This window comes from Camelina sativa, chromosome 13, assembly GCF_000633955.1.
Source record: "Camelina sativa cultivar DH55 chromosome 13, Cs, whole genome shotgun sequence".
NCBI lineage: Eukaryota > Viridiplantae > Streptophyta > Magnoliopsida > Brassicales > Brassicaceae > Camelina > Camelina sativa.
The window spans coordinates 22,623,012-22,646,533 of record NC_025697.1 but is presented as its reverse complement, the minus strand read 5'-3'; the positions used below and the strand labels follow the sequence as shown (position 1 = coordinate 22,646,533).

The 23,522-nt window shown below is 33.4% G+C and overlaps 3 protein-coding genes across 3 annotated transcripts; 1 reads left to right on the top strand and 2 right to left on the bottom strand.

Moving 5' to 3' along the window:
- Window positions 161–3,874, top strand: LOC104738512 (BRCT domain-containing protein At4g02110-like). The gene is made up of 4 exons (XM_010458678.1): window positions 161–721; window positions 943–2,879; window positions 3,046–3,262; window positions 3,492–3,874. The coding sequence occupies exons 1-4, from the start codon at window positions 161–163 to the stop codon at window positions 3,792–3,794; spliced, it is 3,018 nt and encodes a 1,005-aa protein (XP_010456980.1). The 3' UTR covers window positions 3,795–3,874.
- Window positions 9,306–9,836, bottom strand: LOC104738510 (S-locus-specific glycoprotein S13-like). Its single transcript, XM_010458676.1, has one exon. The coding sequence runs from the start codon at window positions 9,834–9,836 to the stop codon at window positions 9,306–9,308; it is 531 nt and encodes a 176-aa protein (XP_010456978.1).
- LOC104738509 lies at window positions 15,736–17,006 on the bottom strand. The gene is made up of 4 exons (XM_010458675.2): window positions 16,765–17,006; window positions 16,381–16,677; window positions 16,085–16,300; window positions 15,736–16,002 (listed from the first exon to the last, which is right to left on the bottom strand). Exons 1-4 carry the CDS (start codon window positions 16,981–16,983, stop codon window positions 15,736–15,738), a joined length of 999 nt encoding a protein of 332 aa, XP_010456977.1. The 5' UTR covers window positions 16,984–17,006.

Genomic DNA, 23,522 nt, shown 5'->3' with positions numbered 1-23,522 from the left:
TAAAGATCCAAGCGATGCTGAAGTGAGATCTGAGGTTGATACGAATAAAGGTAAACGCAGAAAAGAGGCCATTGCAGAAGAAAATAGGCTTCAAAAACCTAGTGTCAAAAAGGCGAAAAATTCTAGAAAAGAAGATGGCGCCAAAGCAAACAATACTGTTATGAATGATGTATGGAATAGCTCTGCCGAAGTGCAGGAGAATGTAGCAGTAGATAAGAAACCTGGAGATGTCAGTTCTGATGGAGCTCAAAGCCTGGTTGCGGGGAAACTACTAGCTAGAAAGGAGGCTGCAGCTAAGGACTCAAGTAATGCTGCAATGCAGTTAGAGGTCGATAAGAATAAAGCCATTGTAGAAAGAAGTAGCCTTCAAAGTGGAAAGATAGGAAGTTCTGCTACAGTTGAAGTAGGAAAATCCAGTGTTAAGAAGACTAAAAAATCGAAAAAAAGAAGTGGCGCTAAAACAACCGACACAGTGATGAACGATATAGGGGATGACTCTGCAAAAGAGAAGGAGAACATTGCAGCGGATAATAAATCTGGGAAGCTCGGTTCTGGTGGAGAGCAAAGCCCGGTTTCAGGAAAAGCATTAGCAAGAAAGAAAGTTGCAAAGTCAGCTACAACAGGTACAAAGGTGGATAAAGAGTCTAAGCAGCAGAGGATTAAGCCCTTGGCTAGTAGAAAAGTCTTGCAGGACCAAGAACATGAGCCGAAGTTTTTTATTGTCAGTGGTCCTAGGTCCCAGAGAAACCAGTATCAGCAGATCATTAGGCGTTTAAAAGGAAAATGTTGCCGAGATTCTCATCAGTGGTCTTATCAAGCAACACATTTCATTGCTCCTGAAATCCGTAGGACTGAAAAGTTTTTTGCTGCTGCTGCATCTGGAAGGTACAAGAACTTATTTCAGTCAACTCTTTAGAATCATACATACTATGTATTGTGTAGAACACCAAACTAAGCCCTGATTTTCAGANTGGCTCGCCTAAGCAAAACCTTAGGGTTGTGCCAAACCTCAGTGACCACGCTGGAGGCAGGGAAGCTGCAGATAAGTTGGATCTGAGTGATTCAGCAGCTAGGTTGTTCAATTCAGGTGTTGTTCCCATGGAAGCTGATATTTTGATTCCAGAAAATTCTACTATGAAGGGTGCATTGGATGAAGTACCTGAAAGATCTGTAACTGAGCCTCTGATGAAGACCTCTCCTGGGTCGGGTTTAATTGGATTGAAAGACAAGCAAGAAACAGAGCTGCCCAAGACGAAAACAGCTCCAAAAAAGAGCCTAGGCATCAGAGGCAGGAAAAAGAACCCCATTAACCAAAAGGGATCAATATACTTGAGCGAACCTACCCCAAAGGATGAGCCCGATGATTGTCTAAACAAAGGAAAAGTTTCAGCGCCAGTAACGGCTAATAGCATTCAGAAGGAGTTATCAAGCCCTGTCCTAAAAACTGAGGTTGTACCAGAAATGGCAAAACATATTGTCTCAGAGACTGAAGCCTTCCAGCAAATTGACTCTCTAGATAAGAAATCTTTAGTCCCAGAAGAAAAACACCATCTTGGGTTGGATCTGATGGTGAACCAAGGTAAGCAGCAGGCTAAGACCCCAGAGGAAGTTGATGTAGATGTGGAAATTAAGGTGCTAACACCCGAGCATACTGATGTTCCAGTTGAAGATCCAAGTGGTTCGTTACAATTAGAGGTTGGTAAGATTAAAAGTAAACGCAAAAGGGAGGCTACTGTATGCAAAAATAGCCTTCAAAGTGGGAAGAAAGAAAGCTCTTCTACAGTCGAAGTAGGAAAATCCAGTGTCAAGAAGACCAAAAAATCTAAAAAAGAACATGATACAGAAGCAATCGGTACTCTGATGAAAGATATAGGGGATAACTCTGCGGATGACAAGGATAACTTAGCATTGGAACGTAAATCTGCCAAGGTCAGTTCTGGTGGAGACCAAGGCCCAGTTGAGGGAGAAACATTAGGAAGAAAGGAAGGTGCAACTAAAGATCCAAGCGATGCTGAAGTGAGATCTGAGGTTGATACGAATAAAGGTAAACGCAGAAAAGAGGCCATTGCAGAAGAAAATAGGCTTCAAAAACCTAGTGTCAAAAAGGCGAAAAATTCTAGAAAAGAAGATGGCGCCAAAGCAAACAATACTGTTATGAATGATACATGGAATAGCTCTGCCGAAGTGCAGGAGAATGTAGCAGTAGATAATAAATCTGGAGATGTCAGTTCTGATGGAGCTCAAAGCCTGGTTGCGGGGAAACTACTAGCTAGAAAGGAGTCTGCAGCTAAGGACTCAAGTAATGCTGCAATGCAGTTAGAGGTCGATAAGAATAAAGCCATTGTAGAAAGAAGTAGCCTTCAAAGTGGAAAGATAGGAAGTTCTGCTACAGTTGAAGTAGGAAAATCCAGCGTTAAGAAGACTAAAAAATCGAAAAAAGGAAGTGGCGCTAAAACAACCGACACAGTGATGAACGATATAGGGGATGACTCTGCAAAAGAGAAGGAGAACATTGCAGCGGATAATAAATCTGGGAAGGTCGGTTCTGGTGGAGAGCAAAGCCCGGTTTCAGGAAAAGCATTAGCAAGAAAGAAAGTTGCAAAGTCAGCTACAACAGGTACAAAGGTGGATAAAGAGTCTAAGCAGCTGAGGGTTAAGCCCTTGGCTAGTAGAAATGTCTTGCAGGACCAAGAACATGAGCCGAAGTTTTTTATTGTCAGTGGTCCTAGGTCCCAGAGAAACCAATATCAGCAGATCATTAGGCGTTTAAAAGGAAAATGTTGCCGAGATTCTCATCAGTGGTCTTATCAAGCAACACATTTCATTGCTCCTGAAATCCGTAGGACTGAAAAGTTTTTTGCTGCTGCTGCATCTGGAAGGTACATGAACTTATATTTCAGCCAACTCTTTAGAATCATACATCCTATGTATTGTGTAGAACACCAAACGAAGCCCTGATTTTCAACCAATATCCTAGTTTTTTGAGCTTCTGCGTTGATGAAAAGTGTATCTTTCATCTTTTACTCATCAGTTTCCGTAATGCAGTTGGATTCTGAAGACTGACTATGTGGCTGATTCAAAGGAAGCTGGGAAACTATTACCAGAGGAGCCTTATGAATGGCACAGCACTGGTCTTAGTGCTGATGGTGCGATAAACCTCGAGTCCCCAAGGAAATGGCGGCTCGTCAGGGAGCAAACAGGACATGGTGCTTTATATGGAGTGCGCATTGTTGTATACGGTGACTGCACCATCCCTTCTCTGGTAAGTAATATCTTTCTCACTTGTCTGCCAAGCTTATTTGTTCTTGATTTCTTTGGCAGAGTGAATTTGTCACTTAATACAAGAAACCTGATGGGATTTAGCTATAAAAGAGCTGATACAGTTGAAACACTAGAATGATTCTTGTAGATAAAACATGTCACACATCCTTGTCATTTTCTTTTTGGTTCTTGATGTCTTTTTATATATATATTTTATTCTCCGTAATCAGGATACATTAAAGCGAGCTGTGAAAGCTGGGGATGGTATGATCCTAGCAACCGCACCTCCTTACACGCGTTTCTTGAATCAAAACACCGATTTTGCGTTGATAAGCCCCGGGATACCGCGGGATGACGTCTGGATCCAAGAGTTTATACGCCATGAAATCCCTTGCGTCCTCTCCGATTACCTGGTGGAGTACGTTTGTAAACCTGGATACGCACTTGACAAGCACGTGCTCTACAACACGAACTCATGGGCAGAAAGGTCGTTTAATAAGATGCAGCTTAGTGCAGATGTGTGTACCATTTAACTTAAAAAAAGTAGATGAGTGGATTTTTTAATGCAAATGTGGCAAAAATAAAAGAAAATAAGTGCTTAGTTATTTATTAATCGTAAAAGAATCAGCGAGCCGCGTGTATATCTAGAGAGCAACAAACTGTGACGATCATATAAACTTGGAAGTAATGGAAGCAGATAAACTTATAAGGGGTTTTTAAGAGATATCACAAAAAGCTTATGGCGCAACTCTACAAAAGATCGTTTTTGGCTTTTGGGAGATAATTTATCCAACCAAGAGTAAATATATTAATTATGTCATTATTAAGTTGATTCCGCAACAAGAAAAAAAAAAACAATTGGTCCAATAATATTACAAGTCACAGTCGGATTTAAACGCAGACAAACAAGCATATATCACATAGTCGATCCTAAGGAAAAGCAAACCATAATGAAGAAGACGCTATAAGATGATTACACATCACCGCGCACTCATCCGTGATATAGTGGCATAGTTCACGCTGGATTGTCCGCCTAAAGAAGATGAAGGGGCCTCACCGCCTAAAGAAGATGAAGGGGGCTCACCGCGGAGGATCCTACCATAGAAGTGGTCGGGAACTTTTGGTTTGGGGATTTCGGTTTGTGGGCTTTGGAGCATATATACGACGGACTTTGTTCTCGGTCTGTCGTCTACAAGTGGTTGAACACACAGGAGACCAACCTGTATCGATCTCAGAACCTCTTCTTCCACTAGGGATGAATCCAGATAAATAATTATAGTCCACGAGACCAAGAGAGTTCCCTTCGTTCCAATATCTCCATGCCTGTTACAAAATTTTTTTAAGCATTTTATCATAAGTTTGTAACTTGTTTCTGAATATCATTAAAATATATATATATATATATATATATATATATATATATATATATATTAATGTTTGTTACCTTATCCTTAAGACTGTCTCCCTTGTGGGTATTGCAATAATCCAGGTTTCTTTCCCCTGTTACAATCTCGAGTAAGGTGACCCCAAAGCTGAAGATATCTGATTTTTCAGAGAAATTCATACGCAATGCATTTTCTTCTGACATGTATCCCCTGTGTAAATAGGGAAAGAAAATTACTTTAGTCTAGTTATTTTTCACAAGTTAATAAATACGATGTTCTTTTAGTTGCTTACATACCGAGTTCCCACAGCTTTTTCCGTTCGAGGTTCTCTACCGTCACTATTTAGTATTTTGGCCATTCCAAAATCAGAGATTTTTGGGATCATGTTTTGACCAAGTAAAATGTTACTTGGTTTCAAATCGAGGTGTATTATAGGAGGGTTTGTGTAATTGTAAAGATACAACAACCCCTCCGCAATACCCTTGATAATTTTATGCCTCTTATCCCAATTCAATAATTGGCTACGAGTTTCGTCTGTAACAAAAAAAAATAAAAAATTATATATATATATATTATTAGATGGAAATAATTTTATAAAGTTGATAGAAGGAGAAAAAAGAGTGGATAAATTAAACACTAACCGAAAATATAGTGATTTAAGCTTGCGTTTTCCAAATACTCATAGATCAAAATGATCTCTTCTCCTTCGCAGCAGCAACCTAACAACCGTACAAGGTTCAGGTGCAGGACATTTAAAATGGTTTCGATTTCATTCTTGAATTCTGTCATCCCTTGGGATGAGGTGTTCGCCAGTCGTTTTACGGCGACTTCACTACCATCGGGTAGTATTCCCTGCGATAACATATATTCATTGCAATTAAAACTTTTACTTTTTCATAACAAAGCTTAACGCTTAAAGTAACTATATATAACCGATTAATATTACTACAGACCTTGTATACCGTACCGAAACCTCCTTGTCCGAGTTTGTTTCTATCAGAGAAAGTGAAACCATTGGTTGCTTCGGCAACAACTCGAAATCAAGAAATTGGAATCTATCTACGGCCGGCCCGACTATATCGGTCATGATGATCTCTCTTTGGGTTGGTTCTGAAACATTAAAAATATAATTATGAAGAAACGACTAATAAAACAAGAAAAAACAAATTAGTTTTTGTTTTGTTTTTACCATGTGTTCTTCTTCCTTTACGTTTCTTCCAATAACAGAAGCCGACGAAGCCTATAACAAGAAGTCCGATGATGATTGCTCCCACGATGAGTCCGATAACCCAAGGTTCCATGCCTTCGCTTTTTCCATCATTTTTTGGCTGATCCTCTACGTACACACCAAGAAAGTGAAAACTAACTTTTGATATAATATTCTTCATCAGCTCATTAAGAGTATTCGTTTGGTGTCTTAATTATTCCTTTAAGTGGGTTGATATGAGAGTTATAATTTCTCCACATCTTCGAGTAATTCATTTTCTTTATTGGAGCTACCCAGCCCAGCCTACCCTAATCATATATTTTTGATAACTATAGATTGATTTTCTCATATATCATACCCACATCGATCTCTCTCATATATATATACTAGATTAGGACCCGCGGTACACCGCGATGCAAATTATTTATAACTAAAATATTTAAATTATAAATTTTATTTGTTGGTTAAATATGTTATAATTGTATAATAATTTTTAATTTTATGATTTAAAGTTTAAACCATATAATACCATAATCTAATTTGTTTTTACATAATATTTATTTAATCAATTTAATTAGATATGTCTATTCTCTTATACCGATAGTGTTAACAATATAATGAAATGATGTTTTACCCGTGTAACACCAAATTAATGATATTTTGAATCTATATAAATATTGACAAACCCGTCCCGCTATATAACTTCGTCCATAGATATTTTAACTCGCACTATATCATGTTAATTTTTTATATTTCTTATTTTGTATTATAGCTTGAGTTGCTATGTTATTTATTAAGATTGTAACCATTTACATTTTATTAGATTGACGCTTCTTATAAAGTTTAAATATTTATAATACTTAGAATTCTTAAAACGGTTGAGCGTTTCTCGTAAATTGAGTAATATATGTCCGTTTTCAAAAATTTGTATTACATCATATGCAGGAAAAAATCACAATTTTTATTAACTTGTATTATAAAACTAATTCAAGATAATTTAAATATAAATTCAAATAAAAATGAAAAGGAATCATATATTTATGTTTGAGTGAGGTAGAAAGATTTTCTTATTTTTTTAAACCTTACTTATAATTAATTTGAAATTTTTGGTAACTAATATTAAAGTCAATGCATTAAATGCAAAAACTTTCCAAAAAGTATTTTTGAGCAAAAACTGCTGCAAAAATACTAGTATATATATATATATACTGACAAGGATTTTGTTTCAAAACATTTTAGTTTCTTTATATAACTAGATAATATCCTGCGCAAATGCGCGGATTGTTGTATAATAGAATATATTAATTAATTTAAATTTATTTGATAATCATATAAACAAAACTTAACAAATTAATTTAAATTTCATTAACATTTTTTACACTTTTATTTATTCAGATCATACGATATCAAAATATATAATTTATTTAAATATAATCGTACGTATATTATATATATCTCTTAAAGTTATTTATTTTTTTATTGTTGAAGGAGTTCCTTTTTCTTATATTTTTTCATTATAGAATTATTTCCATAATAATAATTTGTCATATGCATAAAAAAAATGTAGTTATAACAAATATACATCATCTATCATATGTTGTTGTCAGGAAAGCCAATGGTTTCGTTGAATCAGAAAAACAGACTGCGACAATCTTACTTTTTGTTATTTGGGCTGAATTTACTGAGCTTAATAGGCCGGATTGATTTTGTACAATCTTACCTTCTTTTGTTTATTTTAATCATTTTAATTGCTCGAATGTATTAAAGATCTTTTTTTAAGATCATTCTTAGACATGCCCTTATATATGTACATAAAACCCCTCTATAAATTAATACTCTATAAATTAATAAATACTATAAATTAATCAATTTTGCTAGTCCAAGTCGGGACAGTGTAAAAAATAACAAAATTCGATAAGATAATAAAATAATAATTTTTTTGAAATCCCCATGTAAAATATGGTACCAATAATATCATAAATTAATAATCATGTAAATTTACATATATCTATATGTTGATATAGTAAAGTATGTTTCTCTTAAACCTCATATCTATAAAACAAATGTTATATTGTATCTTCAAACTATAAAGATATAAAATATTCTATAACATTTCATAAAACAACTAAAACTTTTTAAAGTTTTCAATTTCTAAATATGCATCATTTACATTTTGATAGTTTGTTAGACTATTAAAATAAAATAATTGATATTCTTATTCATAAATTTGAATATTTATGTCATTTGTATAAGTGAATTTATCTATAATATTTGTGATTTATTTTCAATAATATTTTTTAATTATTTCAAATTCAATTTCAATACCATAAAATTTACAATATTCTTTAATTTATAATATTTGTAATTTATTGTTAAAATTTGTCTATAATATTTGTTATTTCATAATCTTATTTTGCAAAAATTGTCTCAATTCATAATTTTTAAAAATTAAACAATTAAAAATATACCTATAAATTAATAATTATTAATTTACACTATAAAATAATAATTATTAATTTATTAATAAATTAATATCACTATAAATTAATAAAATATTTTGGTTCTAACATTATTAATTTATAGAGGTTTTACTGTAGGTTGTTTTTTACTATTTTTGTTTACGTGGTAGAGGCGAGAGGGGGTTGGTTTTTCTTTCTTCTTTTTTTTTGAATAAAAAAGATTGATTAACCTAACTAATTAACCAAAAAAATTAAGGTTAGACTAACCGTGATCATTAGCCGCCACTCGGACATATAGGTCTTGACCGCCAAAGGTGTAGTTTCGCATTCTGTGGAGCTCATCGTTCCAAGTCACACAACGGCCCTCTCCTTTCCGGTTTTCCACAAGCGCATAAGCGGTACAGCCACAATCCACAAGGCATGACGCCATGCATTGCGCCAAATTCATACCCGAATTGACTGCATATTCATCCGATGTAATTTCCGGCAACTTCATATTTTTTAGCATCACAAACGTATCTCCTCCGCAGTGTAGAGCAGTCCTCCTCACACAGTCAGTCCCCTTATGTTCCAACTTCAAGTAGAACCCTCTAATGCAGTTACACGGCTGCCGCTGCGACATGTCGTTTTTGGAACAGTAACTGTAAGACCCACATTGATCTTCAAAGCCTTTCCAATAGCAAGAGTCTTCCCCTGTGGACCACGACATTTTCCATTCCTTGGCTTCCGAATTCCATGAGTATAACTCATAAAGTACGCCTTGCGGTATTGTCCGTATTGTCAACCTCGAGTAGCTGCTGCTGCTTTGGAGGGTCTTCATTACTAACAAACCTTCCTTTAGCTCGAACACTGGGGGCATGTCCCCAAATTGGTAACCGTTCCATGCATCGACTTGGCGCCCCTCAAGAAAAATTGCAATTATGTTATATACGTTCCAAATTTTAAAGGAAAATTCTGCGGGTGAGGGGTCTCCTGGACCCAGGGATAGAGGATTTATCGCGGATCATCTTCACTAGAATAGGTCGTCATTTTGAGTTTCATCTCCGGTAGTAAAGTATCCGTTGGAGAATCGAAGCTCTGCCATAAGTAACCTTCCGGGTCGCTGGAGTCCTTCACCACGAAGTTTCCATTATCGAAAAGTTCAGCCACCATCCTAGAACTCACACCTCCTCCGGTCAGATTGGTCTTCCATACAGGGATATTATCTTGTTCGAACAGGACGAGGTTGTTGCCGAAGAATTTGAGGATTCCGACAGGTTTGGTTAGAGGTTTAACTCTGTTGGCTACCCATAAACTAGTTCTCTTTGGGTCTTCCTTGTACCATATCCCAAGATACCAACGAGAAATGTACTCATTGGGTTTGAAGAGACCTATCTCGAAGACATTTCCAGGAGACACAAGGGTTTGGTTGCTTGAGACTGTAAGACTTTCTGGAGAGTAAAATACTGACTTAGAAGAAGAGAGCTCATATAAGTAGCAGAAGAGGAAGAAGAATACGGAGGTGACACAAAGTGGAGCTCTCATCATAACCCAAATTTGAGCGCTAAGTGTTTTCTAGGAAAGACTTGTTTGATTAGATCGTCAAGAAAAACTATCGGGATGATGAAAACAGAGGAAAACGAAGATGACTATCTGGTACAAACAAAAACAACGTTAGACATTTGTCTTAAAACCCCCATAAAGCAATAATTTCTAACAACTTAAAAAGTCTCGTCCTCGACCAGATCTAAAGACTAGAGTATGGAGCAAAAGTATGAAGCAAAATTGATGTTAAGCTGTTACCACACAATTGAAAAAAAATCTACTCATAATAAAGAGCCATTGAGAGTTGAGACAAAGAAGTGTTATCTAGTGGTTGTGGAAATGCAACTAGCTAGTTAACATAGTTTGTTGTGATGCGATTCCCCATTAACAAAACATGATTGGTTCCGTTCGGCATTGACATGTACGTAAAGCTACGTAATAATTAGTTAAGAGACAGAACAGTAAATGTTGAAAGACTTTTTTACTTCTGGTTCAGTTTAGGTGTCCTGTGTTTTGTTAGCACACTGATCGTGATAATCACAAAACCAGTTAGATTAGCTTAAGTCAAAGTCTTACCATATTCACTAAAAAACGACATGATTGGAAACTAAAATAAATAAAATCCTAAACTGAATAATTCTACGTAGAGAATTTTGAATTTTCCTTTTGTATGATAAGTTCCTTCACTGTGGTTATTTTTCCATCTCAATTAGAATATTTTTTAACTATCAATCGATTATTGCATCATTTTCTTATACGTAAGCAAAAAAATACAGTTTTTAGCTAGACACTTTAATTCCCTTAAAACCCCATAAGCAAATAAGTTGGAACAACTAAAAAAGTCTCTCGTCCTTTCCTCAAGTACTATATCGATCCAACAGTGCCCATTTTTCTCTCAAGGTTGCTCTCTATTTAATTTAAATTAAAGCATCATTTTTTCTTCTTCTTTATGAATTTACTAGATTAGGACCCGCCCGATGTGCTGGTTTATAATTTTTAAAATAAAATTAAATTTATTAAAGAATATAAAGTAAATATTTTTAGTAAGTAAATAGATACACCGAGGTGTCCAATGTGATATTTGATGTAAAAGATGCAACTCTACGGTTGAAACTATTAATCACGTTTTTATTTTGAATGTCCTCGTTTGTGTGAAGTTTGGGATTTATCTCTGACTCCGGTCTTGTCAGAGGGTTTACCATATGAGTCGGTGTACTCGAATTTGGATTTTGTTCTCTGGAGGGGCGCCTCTCAACAAGGTGATCCTGATCAACTTCTTCAATTACCATAGATTTTATGGGCAATCTGGAAGGCCATAAAAAAAATCAAAGTTAAGAGATAGAGGCGAATGATATAATTACTCAGACTTTGGGCGATAATTTAGCCTGGGAATAGGCGCTCTCTTTTACGGCAATCATGTCAGCTCCATCTTCGTATTCAGATGTCCAAGTTTCTTCACCTTGTTGTCAGATTGATGGTTCTTGGAAAACAACAAATGTGCATTCATGATTGGGCTAGTGGTGTTGCGTTGGTGAGGAGCGAACCTTGTTGTTGGGGGCCAAGTGTCTAAAACAGAGCCCCTCCCCCTGCATTCAAAGTTAAAAGCGTTGTTGTGGGCCATTGAGCGGATACATGTTGAAGGGATCGCTTGTCAACATTTTAAGACTGATTGTGCTGAGTTACTCACTATGGTGCAGTCTTCTGAATATTGGCCGTCATTCTCCAACCTGCTCGATGAGTTTAACTCGCTGGAGTCTTTCCCACTATTCTCCATCTCTTGGATCCCGCGTGCGTCAAATATGAAAGCGGATTGTCTTGTCCGTGCTTCGTGTTCTCTTATCTCTGAAGTTTCTTTTGTAAATCCTTTCCCTCTGGTTTGGGCAGCTAACCGAGAAATTTCCTTTTAATTGTTTGATTGAAAAAAAAAACAGTAAATAGATACACTTTTAGTTAAAGAAAATAGATGTAGATGAGTTCAAAGTTGTTAAAACAAAATTAAATTTAACAAAGAATATATATTTAGTTCTTTCCTAAGTAAAAACAATATATAAAGTAAAGAGATAAACTTTTAATTATAGAAAATAGTTTTTTTTTTTGCTATAATACACTAATGCATATCCATTTACAAATCTACTATCTACATCACCACTAAAAGTGTATTTGTACACACAAATATATTTTACTGTTAAAATATACTCTTTAGTCTTTACTACTACTAACAAATTGTCTTTATGAACACATTAAAGAATATATTATATGTCTCTTTACTTTAACATTTGTGTAGTTACAAAAACGAATATGTTAATCTTACATAATCCTATCTTATATATTACAATAACAGTCTTTTTGAATAAATTATTTGATTGGTGAAAAAAATATAAGACAATCTATTTTTTTATATATATTTTTTCAACAATATTTTTCTTTGTGTAAAGGTGAGTATTTACATTTTTGTTAGGAACAGTAATTAATTATTTTAAAAAAAATTTTGATTAAATTATTTGATTGGTGAAAAAAATATAAGACAATCTATTTTTTTTTATGTTTTTTTTTCAACAATATTTTTCTTTGTGTAAAGGTGAGTATTTACATTTTTTAGGAACAGTAATTAATTGTATAATGTTCACAATAATTTTTTTCTTATCTAAAAAGTAATATTTTTTCTTATAAATTAGCAACTTAAAATTAAAATAAGTAAACAATATTATAATTTCGAAATTTATGATATATATATAATTTCCTTATAATGATTTTTTCTAAATCTTAAAACTGTTTAAATATTTTAAATAAAATTAGGTTTTCTTTTCTCTATTTTATTTTTATATAAAACCTTTTTATGGTAGGTTTTGAATTTTTACATTTTTATTTTTTTAATAAATTTAAAATTGACATGTGTCAACATTTGAATAATACAATTGACAAATGTCACGATCTTGTTAATTAGTAATTTTGACATCAAATTTTATATAAGAAGATTTGCTAGCGATGTCATATCTTTCTTTATGGTTGTTGTTGAATTGTGGGGTTGGTTATAGTTTGGGCTAGGTTTAACTTTTTATTCTTACAATGAAAAATTGGCTTACGAAAGCAGAGAAAACCATGCATGCGTGTGAGCGTGTGTGCTCAAGTGGAATGGTGCGAAGGAGTTTACCTTCTAAATGCATTGAAAACTTAAAAGAAAAACTGAGTATGGAGCAAAAACCTTTCAATGCCACTGCCATCATATTCTAGTTGTTACATGCAATGCACACAGCAGAGAAAAAAACCTTCCCGTAATAAAGAGCTAGCCATTCAGACTCTCAGATGCATTTTAGACGACGAAGGATCAAATTAATTAGTAGTTGTGGAAATGCATGGAACTAACATTGTGTTTGGGGAACTACGAAATATTTCTAATGTGACACTAACCAAACATAACCACTGGGAAGATACAGTAAAACCTCTATAAATTAATAATGTTGGGACTAAGACATTTTATTAATTTATAGTGATATTAATTTATCTATAAATTAATAATTATTATTTTATAGTGTAAATTAATAATTATTAATTTATACATATATTTTTAATTGTTTATTTTTTAAAAAATTATGAATTGGAACAACTATAGCAAAATAAGATTAAACTTTCAGATGTTATAAATTTTATGGTTTAGGAATTGAACTTGTAATATTTAGAAAGCACTATATACAATAAATTACAAATATTATAGACAAATTGACTTATACACATGAGACACATAAATTCAAATCTATGAATAATAATATCAATTCTCCTATTTTAATAATCTGTCAAATTATCAAATTGTAAATGATGCATATCTAAAAATTAAAACTTTAAATTTTAATTATTTGTATGACATGTTATAAAATATTTTAGAGATATTATTATAGGTTGAAAATACAACATTACAATTGTTCTATAGAATTGAGCTTTAGGAGAAACATACACTATTATATCAGTATATATATATATATATATATATATTTACATAATTATTAATTTATGATATTATTGGGACCATATTTTATAAGGAGATTTCGAAAAAATTATTATCTTATTATCTTATCGAATATTGTTAATTTTTACACTGGCCCGACTTGGGACCAGTAAAATTTATTAATTTATAGTATTTATTAATTTATAGAGTATTAATTTATAAAGGTTTTACTGTATATATATCAGGTATTCAGGTACTCATTTTGGGTGCATCAATTGTTTGTTTTCTTTGTTATATGTATATCATATAGTTAATTATACTTCTCTTCACAGTCAACGTAGCCCTCAACTTGAAGCATAATTAACCACAAGCAGGCCCAGCCCACCAATAAAGTAGGAAAAACATTTGCTTTAGGCCACATAATATAGAAAAATATTTAGGGACACATCTCCAAGAGAATGTACTAGAATTGGACCGTGATAGAGCACAAGTTGAAGTTTTTTTTGTTTATTTTGTAATTTTTATCTAAATTATTATATATGTGATTGTTTTAATAGTTTTTTTTTCTTTTTGGATGAAATACTATGCCATGAAATCATATCATAAATATAATTTATATAAAGAACGAATTTAGTAAATTTAGATTTTGACCCGTGGTACACCGCAAGTTAAGTTATTTGATAAACAGAAAATAAATTTTTGTTTATTAATTTTATTTGATTTGTTTAGTGTTTAAAATTATATATTGTATTTTGATTGCTAATTCTATGACTTAACCTACAATATACCACATATCAATTTTTTTTTGTTATAGTACTAATTTAGTCAACTTAATTAAATATGTTTGTTAATCTAATATTCATATTGTTGACAAGATAATGAAATTATATTTTACCCGTGTAACACCGAATTAATGACATTTTAAATTTCTATTAATATCTACTCAAACACGTCCTGCCATATAATCCGTCGTGTGATATTTTAACTCTTGGTACATCGTAGAAAAAACTTTGTAGAAGTCTAAATATATTATTAAAATTTAAAATGTTTTAATAAAGTTTATTTTTTTCAGAAATTGAAAATACTTATAATATTAGAACTTCTTTTAAAGTTTAAATATAATTAATATCCTAAACGTTTTATAAACTTTTAAATGTTTTAATAATTGAAATATTGATAATCTTTAAAAAAATTTAAAAAAGTTTAGACATTTCACTACAAGAAAACAGCATAAAACCGACAGGCATATCCATCAGTTTTCCGTCGGAAACGACGATTACCGATGAATTACAGACGTAAATGTCCGTCGGTTCTAGAGCGTCGGAAAAAATAATTTCCGACAGATTTCCGACAAACATGTTGAGTCGGTAAACCGTTGGTAAATACCGACGGATAACCGACAAACATGTTGAGTCGGTAAACCGTCGGTAAATACCGACGGATTTCCGATGGATATCTTACCGACGGATTTCCGACTGATTATGTACCGACGGGTTTCCGACAGCATTATACCGACGGGTTTCCGACAGCATTATACCGACGGTTTTCCGACGGAATATTTACCGACGGGTTTCCGACAGCACGAATACCGACGGATTTTCTGACGGTATTACCGACAGAACTACCGACGGTTTCACAATTGATTTTTGAGAAACTCCGTCATTTTCGACAGAATACCGACGGAATGTTTCGAAAAAATCCGTCGTTTCCAACAGATTACCGACCGATTTCTTCGAAAAAGTCCGTCATTTCCGACTGATTACCGACTGATGTATTTTTTGTATTTTTTTTAAATTGCATAATTATTCAAATTTTAATACTAAATTTTTTGTTAAAATAGAAATGCTTATATAATAATATTTAAAAATTTTAGGGAAATATTATTTCGTACAAACATGGAAAATGTTCTAAAAACCGAAAACATAAATATTTTACAAAACAAAGCTAGAATTCAGAAATCTAAAAGGCAGAATGTCTTGCCCGCATCTCGCTCATGAACGCTGCTAGATCCTCATCCCTCTTCTTGTTCTCCTCGTCCCTTCTTTTGTTCTCCGCTTTTTGTTCTTCCATTTCCTTTTCCAATGCTGCAATCCGAGCATCCTTCTCTTGCAGAGCTTGTTGGAACTCTTGTGTGGGAGCAAATGAGTAACCCGTTGATTGAGATAACGGGCTTTGTTGGGAGAGATTTCCAAGTCCAAAAATCCGTCCCTTGTTTTTTTCAGTTTCCTACACATTCATTTTAAAAAGTATTCAAACATTTTAAAACAAAACAAAGTAAAATCAAATTTTAAAAAAAAACAAATATTACCTCATAAAAAATCTCGTTTAATTTCTCTCTTCCAAGTTCAACAGTAGACTCCGATCCTTCAGAAGATTGTTGGGAACTGATTATCTCCTCTTGCCGCCTCCTCGAACTCTCAACAACCAGCTTAGCTCTACCATCTTGTATTTGTTTGGTCTTTTTGTTGGTATGCATATCCTCCATCAAAGTAATATGGTCTGGTACCACACCATCCCTAATAGTCTAAAAGAAGTATTTTAATTATATAAAGATTGTCTTATTAATGATAAAAAATAACAATTATACGAAATCTTAAAACTTACAAGTTGGCGTTGTCGGGTATAGGCGCTAACTGGACCATTGTTGTGGGTTGCCATGCCCAACCCGCCACGGTCGCTCCTTCTATTCTGAGAATATTTTGAGGAAAGTGAAACTGTATTTACTTCACCCCAATATTGAATCAAACCTTGGAAGAGATCATCGCTCAACCCTTTTGGCACCTTTCCTTTCTTCCACTTTTGCTTCCACTCATTCAACATCTTAGAATATTGTCTAGCAGCCGCCTTCTTAAACTCTTTTCGAACGTTGTTGGTGATATCCGGATGCCAAGTGAAATCTTGCTAAAAAAAATAGTAAGATAATGCATTATGAGAAAAATATTATAAAACGATGTTATAAAATTAAAGTAATAAAGTTGAAAACTGTACCGCAAATTGCTTAAACCACATTTCTTGTTCTGACGAAGGCATCACTGAAAACTTTGCGTATGGTGTTTTGAGGATTCCATACATCATACGCAAAAGAGATTTTGTGATCCCATTATGCGAATCACAAAACCATGTGGTATTTGGAGCGCCATAAGGATCTAAGCGGGGGATAAGTTCTCGTCCAGGTTGAGAAACAAAATCTTCAATGGTCATCTCCATGGGAGCATGTTGTGAAGCTTGTGAATCTGGAACGGGGCTATGACGTGAATGGGAACAACTAGCTTCTCCAGCAGCGTGGTTCCCACATGTGTTTGCAACATAAGAACCATAGTTTCTTTGGAAAAAAAACAAAATTTAGATTCTATATGAATATAGGGAAAAAAAAACAACAGAGGCACAAAAAGATGGTAAATTTTAAGCTGAAAAACGATTGGAGTTTGATAATTAAGAAATATAAATCCAGAGTTTTAGTTTAATTAAAGAACATAAATGATTGTTTTACCAAAAACACAAAAATTAGTTTTTTCCAAAAATAACAGTATTAGTTTTTTTCCAAAATCATTTTTAGTTTTTTTTCTTCAAAAACTAAATTAACACATAATTTATAACATTAACACATATTTTACAATAATAACAAATAACTAAACTTTCAACCCAAAAAAATTTTCTAGAAAAAAAAACAAGATAAAACAATTAAACAAAAACCAAATCATCAAAAAAAAAAACGAAATCTAACACCCTAACAAAAACAAAAACAAAATCCAATTCATCATTCATCAAATCACAATCTAACAAATCACACTCTAACAAATCTAACACTCTAAATCTTCAAATTAATCTAAAGCCAAATCTTCATAAAATCTAATAAATATACCATAATCCTAAAAAACTAACAAAAATTAAGGAAATATGACAAAAAATGAGAGAACTTACGCCATTCTTTAAAGAGAGCCGCCGGAGTAGATCCGCCGGAGTAGAGACAGCCGCCGGAGTAGAGAAATCCGCCGAAGTAGAGAAATCCGCCGGAGGGAAGAAAGCCGCCGGATGAGGGAAGAAAGCCGCCGGAATAGCAGCTGGTTTGGACGCCGGAAGTCGCCGGATTGGAAACCGATTTGTCGCCGGAATTTTGGTTGCGAGAGCGAGAGAGAGGATTCGTCGTCGTTATGTCGACGAGTGCGAAAAAGAAGATGAAATGACTTAGGTTTTATCGATGTTACCGACGGAAATACCGACGGAACATCCGTCGGAATTCAATAAAAAATTTAATTCCCCGCGATGCCGAAAATTTAATTGTATTTCGTTCCCGGGGTGAAATTTCGCAATCCGTCGGTAATCCGTCAGAAAAAACCGATGAATTACCGACAGAATACTTTTCCGACGGTATTCTGACTATTTACCGACACATTAGATATTAAAACCCTTAATCTTATTATTTTTCTTGACAAATATGCTTATATTATGTAGTTTATATTTTTTCTTGACAAATATAAGTAAATTATGAAAAAAAAAAATTGATAATTTAAAAACATTTACCCATAAGATATAATATCATTCTATTAGTACTTTAGGCAAACAACATATTCATTTTTTTAAAACACAAATTTTGAAGATTTTAGTTTAAAAGAAGATTATATAGTCATTGAAACTTCATACTTTATACATCTCTTATTAAATATGTGCGTTATAGAACAAAAATTAGAGGTTTTACAAAACTCCATCGGAAATCTGTCAGTATTCGTCGGTAAAAACCGACGGATTACTGACAGCACAAGGAAAACCGACCAAAATTTTACTAACCCGACGAAAGTTAGATATCCGTCGGTAATTTTTGACGGATTACCGACGGATTTGTTTTACCGACCGAATTACCGACGGAATTTACCATTTATTTTTAATTGATTTTTTTAATTATTAAGTTAATTACATTTATTTATTTTACTAAAAATTTTGGAAGCAAATATTTATTTTGGGTCATCGGAAATCTGTCGGTAATACGAAAAATATAAAACGGACATATTTTCCGACGGAAATCTGTCGGAAAAAGTGACGGTTTTCCGACGGATAAAGTCTGTCGGTAACTTACCGACAAAAAACCGACGAAATCATTCGGCGTCAGATAACTGTCGGAAATCCATCGGTAATTTCCGACAGACAAATTTCCGTCAGTACGTCCGTCGGAAATTACCCTGTTTTCTTGTAGTGTTTGAAATTTAAAGTTACTAAAAGTTGAAATTCTTTAAAATAAAGAACCGGGATAAATCGCATAAATTTTTTAAGTTTTAATGCCTAATAAATCAAGGTTCCTGCTCATTCGTATTCGAAATCAATTTGGTATCTTTTTTATTGTATGATTTTGAATCTTTACCTAATTTTCTTAGGCGATGTGAGACATTTTATATATTTATTCATGAGTTTAGCAATATATGTTTGTTTTAAAAAATTTAAATTATATCATATGTAGAAAAAATCATAAATTTTATTAACTAAATACATTATATAATAATTCAAACTTATTTTTAAATAGAAAATCAAATAAAAGTGAAAGAAGAATCACATATATTTGTTTTAATTAGGTTGAGAGAATTCTTTATCTTTTAAATGTTACTTATAGTTGATTTTATATGTTACTATAATTAATTAAATTCATACTATCCATAATTACCAAAAATCAAACTAACCTGCATATTATGATATACCTAAATTATGAATGTCATAAGTTTATAACCAGAAAATCATATATATATACATATATATATATATATATATATATATATATTATCGTCTACAAAAAAAAGTCATGTACTTCCAAAATATTATAGTAGAGATTTGGGAATTAGGGATTAGCTTCTCGAGTATGAGAAGCGAATCAATGAATTTACTGCTATCAAAGTTAGAAAAGTTAATTACTAGATTGTTTTACATTGTTAATGTATTTATTAATTTTTTTTGAAATGTTTTAAATTCTATTTTAGTATTTTAGTGGAAAACTTTCTTTATTAAATTTTATATAGAAAATATGCTTTACGCCACCACGATTCAAGGACTGCCTATGACCACAAAGTTGTGTTCTTGTTATCTAAACAGACTTGGGTAGAGCGATATATAATGTGTATTTATTTTTGGCATGGTCAACTTAAAAATATCCCATAATTAGTATATTAAAACATTGAAGTTACTAAATTTTGATAAGCATAGAAGTAACTTTTTTTTTTTTGAACAAACGGATGATTCTATTCATTCAAATAGAAGCATTACAAAGAGGGGGATAAAGAATCCCAAAGTTTAAGAGGTTACAAACATAGACTTTCACCAAAGTCATAAGCATGAACAAAGAAACATAAAGCATCAAGAAAGAATCCATAATAGCTATGAAACAAGTGCTAAAGAGCTGTTGGAGACATACAGGATCAAGGTTGCAAGATTTGACATCGTCGATGAAATCGAGAGATGGCAGATAGGTCACGGTCAAAAGACATTGTGCCGTTGGAAGAAGAAACCGAGCCAAAGAACTCACCGGGGTGAGGAGCACTAGCACAAGCAGGGCCATGGCAGGGATTCAGGGGGAAAAAGCCCAAATGGTGGTGGAGGTTTTGATGGTGGTTTTCTTGAGAAGGTGGTGCTTGAAGTAGTTGGCTAGAATTGTCGAGAGGTGTTTGTTGGTAGAGAAAACTCTAAGACCATAATCACAGTCTCGGTAATTTGAAATCAGAACTAAAATGCCAAGGGACTTCAAAAACTTAGGAGATGAAAGGTTCACAAATGAAGCTAATGCCAGGATATGCAAGCAAAAAGTGTGGAGCCGTAATATAAAAGGTGGATCCTCTCTGCCATGAAAATGGTGATCAAGAATTCCACACATATTAAATAGACGGTGAGACACTGATAGATAGAACACAGACCTAGACTTCAGACTAGAGGATGGTTGTAGGGTAATGAGAGCAGTAGGGCTCACCAAAGAAGCTACTAATAGGTGCAAAACAAACGTGTAAAGCCGAAACAAACCAGGTGGATCCTCTCTGCCATGAATATGGTGATCAAAAATTCCACACAAAGTAATGAATGTCGGTAGGATCCTTGATGGAGAAACGTTCAGCAAAGGATTGAAGAACTTTTCAACAACAGCGGAATGATTGCCAGTAATCGGCAAGACACAGACAAGGGAACAATAGACATGAGCTTCAGAAAAGAGGATAGGTTCTCGGATTTAAGTAAACCTTGGTAAATCCAGTTTTTGGATCCAAACGAAAGTGTCACAAACTGAGCAAATACCATAGTTCCAACAAACCCTTTGTACATCAAAGACAACCTAGCTAAATGGGTTCTCTGATGCAGTCTTCGGACACCGAGAATACCCAAAGAAACTAGGTAAAGTCGATAGGATAACAGGGGGTTAGAAAGAGAGAACATGGCCTTTTGGAGGTTGGGCAAGATCTTGCATTCAAGGCGGTAGTCGAGTAGCAAAAATAGATCTGTCAAGCTTAGGGGGTGACTTGGATTCAAGGCGGTAGTCCAGTAGCGGAGAAAACGCACTGCTCTGAAAGTTTCCTCACCAGCCACCGTCTCTGTCTCTGCCTGCCAAGGCTCGAGTGACATTGGCATAGAAAGTACTGTAGAGACAATTACCATTCCGGATCGGGAATTAGAAAAACAAAGGGACTTGATTTCTGCCAGCAGTGAGGCTGAGTCGGGGTTACAGATAGAGGAGTTTGTCAGTCTCCTCCGACCTATGTATTCGGTGATGCGTGAGCCTATGTTTGGATCTGATTGAGTGAAGCGGGTATGCGAAGGTTACAAAGAGAGACTCAAAAGGGGAAAAATAGATTGAACAAGAGGCCTAAGGAAGCAAAGAAAGCAAAGAACGGAAACTAGGGACGAGATACCCCGACGCCGGCGAGCAATAGCCCAACCGGCGTCGGAGAATTTTGGGGGTAATGGTGCCTCGATATTCGAGGTTGGGAGAGAAAATTTAGGGTTTTTTAATTAAAAGTTACAACTTAACTAAGCAAAGAAGTATTTATATATATATATATATATATATATATATATATTTTGAAGTACATTTTGGTGTTCTACCCTTGAAGTTTAACTTATTTAAAAACTTATTTATATTATTGATCCCTAAAAAGTTATACAAAAATTAATAAGTAAAATATGGAAATCAAAATCGATTATCTTCATACAAAAATCTTGAAAATCAATTATTTTTCCTAAAATATCTCTACTAAATTGATTTCTGTCACCAAACCAATTTTGGTTTATACTTATACAATCGTTACATTTAACAATATATTCCTAAAATATCTCTAAAATATCTTTCATGTCTTCCATTAAAATTAGTATATCTCAATTGTTTTCTAGAAAAACAAACAATCTAATATTCTACATAATCGATTTCAAATTTCTTAATTAAAATTATAACTTTTATATTTTTTTTTTACTTAAAGGTTAAAGCAAATAGAATTCCAAATAAAAATTATAATTTTTATATACTTAAAGCAAATTCCAAATGAAAATTATAAGTTTTATATACTTAAAGCAAATAGAATAAAAAATATCTCCATGCTATTATATAAAACTAAAAAAAATTATAATTTTATATTTTATCTAACATAATGTTTTTTGTTAGTCATAGAAAACTTGGATAAAAAAACATAATCTCGTGCTGTATAGCGGGTTAAAATCTGTAACATCCGCGTACCAAAATGTGTATTTTGGGGATGGGTGTCGTTCGAAACCAATGGTGGTGTCGGTCGACACTAATAATTTCTGGTTTAACCAGTTCGATTTAGTTATCGATTTTGGTCGGTTTGATTTAAGGAAACCATTGAACCATGTTATTTAAGTGAAATGTCGACACTTGGCTGGTGTCGGTCGACACCTCCCTTCCAGCGAGACGATGTTTGTTTCCTGGTTTGTATGTTTATTTTGTTGATTGTTTTGGACATTGGTATCTCAGTTGCTTGTGTGTATAGCCCAGTAGATGGGAGGATTGCCTCGCTGAGTGTTTATTAAATACTCATGCATCTCAATTTGTGTTTGTGGTGCAGGTAAAGGCAAAGTGTGATCGTGGAATCAAGGCAATGAAGAGGAGGATGTTCTAGGGACTCGATTGGTTATTGTCTGGGATTGCTAGGTTGCTAGAGTTGGGTTAATAAAACATTGTTAGGATGCTGCTTCTATGTTTTTGTGTTGATTGGATCATTAGTTCAATTGTTATGCATTAATACTGGTTATTTGAGTATTGGTTATTTATTGGTTTAATGTTATTGTTTATGTTATGTGTTGTTGTGTGATTGTGGTTAGATGGCTAGTGGGTATGAGACCAATAGTTGTAGAGTATTTATTATTATTATTTTATTACTTAAAAAAAAAAGGTGGGGTCGTTTTAAATTCTATATAAAATAATTAAGTAATTACTCAAAAGTTTATTATCATAATGGACCTTGATCTATACATTCTAATATTACACACTCTATCAATACCAAAATTCTAGACATATTAATTAAGTCGATTAAATTTTGATTATGTAAAAAAACAAGTTATAAAGTATACTGCGGATTAAATCCTAAAATTAGAAATGAAAATACAATTATACATTTTTAACCCTAACAATAACAAAAAGTCTAACAAACAAATGCAACCTATATTTATATTTTTTTAATTACAAAAAAATTTGCTCTCCGGTATAGCGCATGTTAAAATTAGTAATTAAATAAAATAATGACCATTAATCTAGCTTTGTTGAATTAATTTAGCCT

What these genes read in the sequence shown, in the direction of transcription:
- LOC104738510 (XM_010458676.1), bottom strand. Translation starts at nt 9,836, where the DNA reads ATGAGAGCTCCACTTTGTGTCACCTCCGTATTCTTCTTCCTCTTCTGC.
- LOC104738509 (XM_010458675.2), bottom strand. Translation starts at nt 16,983, where the DNA reads ATGGAGATGACCATTGAAGATTTTGTTTCTCAACCTGGACGAGAACTT. An exon ending in TGTGGTTTAAGCAATTTGCG is followed by an intron (nt 16,678 to 16,764) that starts GTACAGTTTTCA and finishes TATTTTTTTTAG; the next exon opens with CAAGATTTCACTTGGCATCC. An exon ending in TAAACGAGATTTTTTATGAG is followed by an intron (nt 16,003 to 16,084) that starts GTAATATTTGTT and finishes ATGAATGTGTAG; the next exon opens with GAAACTGAAAAAAACAAGGG.